This window comes from Phaethon lepturus, unplaced genomic scaffold (genome assembly GCF_000687285.1).
Source record: "Phaethon lepturus isolate BGI_N335 unplaced genomic scaffold, ASM68728v1 scaffold45477, whole genome shotgun sequence".
NCBI classification, from domain to species: Eukaryota; Metazoa; Chordata; class Aves; order Phaethontiformes; family Phaethontidae; genus Phaethon; species Phaethon lepturus.
The window spans coordinates 13,473-19,151 of record NW_010554903.1 but is presented as its reverse complement, the minus strand read 5'-3'; the positions used below and the strand labels follow the sequence as shown (position 1 = coordinate 19,151).

The window sequence follows — 5,679 nt, the reverse complement described above, 5'->3', positions numbered from 1 at the left end:
CTTTCCAACCTTAGTGATTCTGTGATTCCCTATAGTGAGGGCTGTCTTCGTCTTCCAGTGCACCAGTCCTCCCACAATGAAGACGAAGAGCCAGCTATCTCTGCTTATGAAATTGTATTCTCTACTTTCAGTTTATAAAAGGCAGATTTGCCCAATGACTTCCTTCTTATTATTGTCTTTTTTCAGCAAAGAGCATCAAATTCAAGAACTTAAGTCTCATTTCATGCCGAAATATCATTTCTCTTATGGATGTATCCTTTTGAATAAGTGTTTGTGAGGCTAAGTGAATACCAAATATAAGTGTCCATAGTATTACCTGTCATGGGTATCAGAGATTGATGTGGTAATGTCATGAAAGAATACTAACCAAACAAAAAAAAATATGTGAAAGCTGTATCCTGATCTTTATTTTAGAAATTTAGGGTTAGGAGCTTCAAGACAGGCCATTTTTACTGCAGACTGAGAGGCAGATGCTTTAATGCTGAGCATTTTTAAAAGTAAATCTCAAATTACTTCTGTATAGAACAGTGCATTTTTCAAGCTGTGATTTATATGAAAAAGGCTTAGAAGAGATAACTCAAGAAAAGTCTGTTGTCTGTTAAACTCATCATAGTTTTGCATGCAAGTTATGGGTCAGAAATACAGAATCATCAGAGTGTTGAAAATTACTGGTATCAAAGCTGTGGTTTTTTTGACAACCAGACAAAAAGACAGAAAATCTGATCTTTCAGTTAGATCCTGGAACTCCAGGAAGCAGACACGTGGGTGAGAGTTGTCTGTCCAAATTTAGGCATTCGTGGTGTAGCTGTCTACATCTAAGCTAGCTTTCTAGACTTCCTTTGCAGATAGTGAAAAGGATGGTGTAATTATGCTCATTCTGGATGCACCTAACTGAGGGATGCTAGATGACTGCTCAGAGATTAGGTAAGATGAATCACAGCCCTGCCACTTCCCTACCAGATTTGTCCTTTGCAACGTTCTGGTGCCTGTTGAGTTTTCCTAGCACAGCTTCTCCTCAGGTAGAGCTGTTTTTTACAGTATGCTTTTCTGATAGACGATTTTGTTATATGTGAGACAAAACAGATACAATCCTAACAAGGCAAATATCTAACATTACATTTATGTCTTGCTTGTTCAGCTGAGAAGTTCTTATCTTCTGCTTTTGTTGCTCCAGTCCATGACAGAGGTAACATCCTCTCAAACATTTCTAACGGAAAACCAAAACAGACAAAACTTTATCCTGTTAAATCTGTGTCCATAATGTCAAAATTCTGTACAGATCAGTCACCATGCATATGCAATGAGAAACAGGGGACCAGTCCTAAATTTCCTCCCTTAAAAACCAAGCTTCAGTAGTGAGCTGGTCCATGTTCACATCTCATCCTTACATGGTATTGGGACAGAGCCAGGAGCGTGGCAGCAGTCCTAGGTTTACTATTTAGGATATAACTAAATAGTTTCCATGATTTGCAATGCTTCCAACCAAATCTCTGCATAGTTTTGAATAAATGGGGAGACATCTCTTCCTCTGCTTTGGAAGCACAAGGAACGCGGACACAATCATCCCACGCTGGACATGGTATTTGCAGCACAATGGAGGAGCAAAATGACACAAATGCAAACCCGAGCCAGCACTGGCAGAGTTCCCTCCGTGTCATATACCACCAAATGCCCTGGCTACAGTCACCATGCGGTGGCACAGAGAGGGGGCAAAGTTCTATGTGGCCCCAGGAAGAGGAACCTGGCTGGGTAATATGACAGACTTCTTGCAGGAGGGGTAACATCCTTGGAGTCTGTGGGTGCCCTTAATAATGTCACCAGTGTAGGTGCTTAAATGACCCCACTTGGCATGCTTTGACCTTTCCAAATGCTCACTGAGCTAGTGTCCATCTGAGCAAGCGCTTTGTCCTGGCAAGTAAGATGGAAAGGGGAAGGGGAATGGGCCCATTCCTTATTTAGCATTTCAGAGCAAGTGCCCCATCCTGCAAGTGAGCTGTACTTGGGCAACATCGGTAACTCAGTAACACAGTATTTAGACCCTCAACGCTTCGGGCAGAGCAAAAGCCAGGCAGATCTAATCACTGCCTCTCAGAACTGCTATACAGACTTTTTTTTCAGACCATAAGGACCAGATTTTGCCAGCCTCACCCCACAACTCCCATTAATTTTGGTTGAGCCATTGCAACAGAGCCTGGTCTCTAGATAAAAATACTGAAAAACACATCAGTTGACTAACTCCTTCAAGTACAGTAGCTGTTTGTTCTAATCAGGTAATTTAATTCTCTGAATCATTTATACCTCATTTACATCCAAAGCTGTTCTTGCCTTAGAACAATCTGTCTTTCTTTCTCCTGTGGAGCCTGCATCGCTCAGCTGTGTTTTTATATCACATAATGTTCCCCAAGTATCACAGCCACAGCCATGACTCTAACTGCTCGAGCTGCACCTCATAGAAATCCCAATATCAGTTTCAGCAGCACCACAGGCTTTCCAAGCAACTTAACATTTTCTGCTTAAAGGAACAGCACTGATAAATTCAAACAGAATTTGGACCTTCATGTAACAAATATTTTTCCTTAATTCAGATTACCAGACCAGTGGCAACGGGAAACTGGAATTCAGTGAGTTCAAAGTTTTCTGGGAAAAAATGAAGAAATGGATAGTAGGTGACATTATTCCTTGTATTTGTTTCTCCATTCCATTAGCTATTTCCTGCATAGTTTATTATGTATGCACAGACAAAAATGGAGACAGGAGTGTTTACAAGCCACGAATTTTAACTCAAAACAAATGTTTTAAAAGTATGGGGGCCTGTTTTGGATAGTCAAAGACATTCTTAGCTTTCCATGATGCTAAACCATAATGGCTTTCTGGAAATAACAGAGATTTTTGTAAGCAAATCAACTATGTTTGGGATAAAGAATGCAACATGCACTAATAAGCAAGCCAATCAAAATGAAACTTAAGGAGTTTCCATTACTGCTTTTGTACAGAAGAAGAAAGTGATGATTCATGACTAGTAGGAAACAATAATTTCCGAAGTCACTGCATTTCCATTATTGATCTCTCAGGAGTCAACTGTACTGAAGTCCACAAAAGTGTTGATTCTAATTTTAAACAGATTTCCCTTACACTGTCTATGGTGGTAAGAATAAGCAGGCTTGCAGAATCAGGCCACAGACAGAATATTCAAATAAAGACTTCATAATTGTTTCCTCATGGTCATTAATAGTTTCTTCTGAATTCGTGCTTCTCCCAAGCATTCAAAATATTCAGTTCTCTGCTTCTTGTCTAGCCCATCAGAAATGGCAAACACTTTTTCTGGGTACTAATGCCACATGGCTTTTAACAAAGGATGCATTGTTTTTTAGCAAGGGGGCTTGAGAAATCCTTGTATCCGGCAGGAAGATTTGCATGTATATTTGCTGGAAATTTTTAAGCTGAATGTGACATCTCTACATAACTCATATTCCAAGGGAGACGTCTGCTTGTCGTCTCATTAAAAGGATGGAATTTAACTCCAGCTTAATAATTATTTAATATTTAGGTCAAAATGCAAACTGTTTGTACCAGTTCTCTTGGTTGTACCATGAATGTGGCTGTTTAGATGTTTTATACCTAGAAACAAATGAGTAAGACACAACCTTAGCTTCATCTTAAACAATTTGTCTCTAACCTTCAAAACTATAGAGAAAAACATAAAAAGAGATTAAAAGAATGCATTCGTTAAAAATTAAAAGACAAAAACCAATATGTCTTGCCCAGATAATATAATTTGTTTAAAAATCATGGATTTTTTAATGAAGAGCAGCTCATTATTTTTGAATGCTTGGGTTTGGCAGTACTTGTTTAAGTTTTACAACAACCTATTCATATGACAAAGAGAATTGGGACCTCGATTTGCCCTCAGTTACAAACTCAGATTGGATCTAGACCAAAGTCTTGTCAGCTTTCTTACATGCTTATGCTATGCAGTTAGAGATAAACACCTTGCCTTTCTATGCCGTATCTCTGCTCCCTTTCATATGCAAATACTGACCTTTCTATGTGCTCCTTTCATAACAGAATATCTTTCTTCAATTTGACTTTGATAAATCTGGCTCCATGTCCTCCTATGAGCTTCGCAGTGCCCTTAAAGCTGCAGGTAAGACAAGCACTGCATTTTATCTGGGAAACATCAGGCAGATTGGTTGTGGATAAAGAGGGCTTCAACCAATTACTCAGGCTGGGTGCCTCTGAACAGAGAGGAGGTCTAAACTCCAGAGAGGACCTGGGCACCTAGAGAGGACATTGAGTGGACTAATTTTGCCCCAGGTATGCCCAACCCTGCAGGGCAGCCGAAGCAATCTTTACATTTTTATTGAGCACCGTTAAACTCAACAAGGCTGCACATGGGCAGGGTTAGACCCTGAAACAAGCCACTTCAGAGTCCATCTCCACTCAAGAGTTGGAGGAACAGTGAGTAAGCTGGTTGTTATGAAGTGCAAGTCAGTGCATTTGTAGTTCATCACAAATTATTTTTATTAAAGTACCTAGTTTTGCAGAAATCTCTCCAAATTTCAAGGAGTTGGAATGGTCCCTCATACATCAAAAAGTGCATGTGATTGCAAAATTTCTTGTTCAAAGTTTGTTATTCATTGCAAGCTTAAAGAACTTAATGGTCAGATTGCTTTCTGGATGGATGTGTGCCACAGAGTATCCTCCAATTAACTGGTTTTCAAGATTACTTAGTAGAGATCTGCAGATTCCTCCCTGGCCTATGAGGTTGCTCACTTTTCCTTTGTGCATATGTCTTTGGGAAGGATACCAACTCAACAACTACCTGCTGCAACTGATTGTCCTCCGATACTCTGACGAACAGTTCCAGATTGAATTTGATGATTTTCTGAACTGCTTAATTCGCTTAGAGAATGCAAGTCGTGAGTATCTTCTTCCTCTGGAATTTCTTCCTCTCTGAAAAAAAAATGTTCCACTTTCGGCTGTCATTGAGCATATTGCACAATAGCTGAGATCAACTGTGTACATGGCTAAGAGAAAGGAGCTGTGTTAGTATTTGCTTTTAGGATGGCTTTTCTCCTGTAAAGTGAAAAATGTTCTCCTGCTAATGGAAAATTTCCCCATGCGAATACAGCCTGTTTCATAAACTCTGCAGCAACGTAGAAGGCATGTGAAGAATGCTGGCAAAGTCCATGTTACAGCCTTTCTTGTGGCTCATCCACAAGCTTAATTTGGGATCACAGAAGTTCAAGGTTCAAATATTGCTTCTGCCTCATGCAAAGAGATAATCATCATGCAGGTATGGGCAGATATCTCCTGTACCTTTTACATAACTTGTCCACTTTTGGCTGAAGATATGGTTCCCTGTACATCGAGGCACCCTAGGTCTCAGTTCATTTGTGTGCAGGGTCAGTCTCATTCCAGAGCATCAGTTGTAGCAATAGGTAAAATGGCTGTATAAATGCTGAAGTGACCATTAGTGTGGCTCCAAATTCAAATCAAACGCAACTCACTCTATGAGAAGCAAAATCAACCTTCTTGCCTAGTTTTGTTTGCTTTGTTCTTCTCTACTTTCTGGTTCAATCTGTGGTAATAGATGTATTAAACTGCTGAGAAAGAATAGTTAACTAAGATATTAAAAACCTCACAAATTTCTTGGCTTCATTTTGCAGTATCATCCAA

General features: G+C 39.7%; 1 protein-coding gene across 1 annotated transcript in view; it reads left to right on the top strand.

Annotated features, from left to right (window-relative positions):
- The first annotated feature begins 2,640 nt into the window (after positions 1-2,640).
- Positions 2,641-5,679, top strand: part of LOC104624586 (calpain-9-like) — a 4,563-nt gene continuing 1,524 nt past the window's right edge. Inside the window, exons 1-3 of the mRNA XM_010291990.1 lie at positions 2,641-2,662; positions 4,066-4,144; positions 4,803-4,919. Coding sequence (XP_010290292.1) covers positions 2,648-2,662; positions 4,066-4,144; positions 4,803-4,919 — 211 coding nt within the window. The 5' untranslated portion in view covers positions 2,641-2,647. The remainder of the gene's footprint in view (positions 2,663-4,065; positions 4,145-4,802; positions 4,920-5,679) is intronic.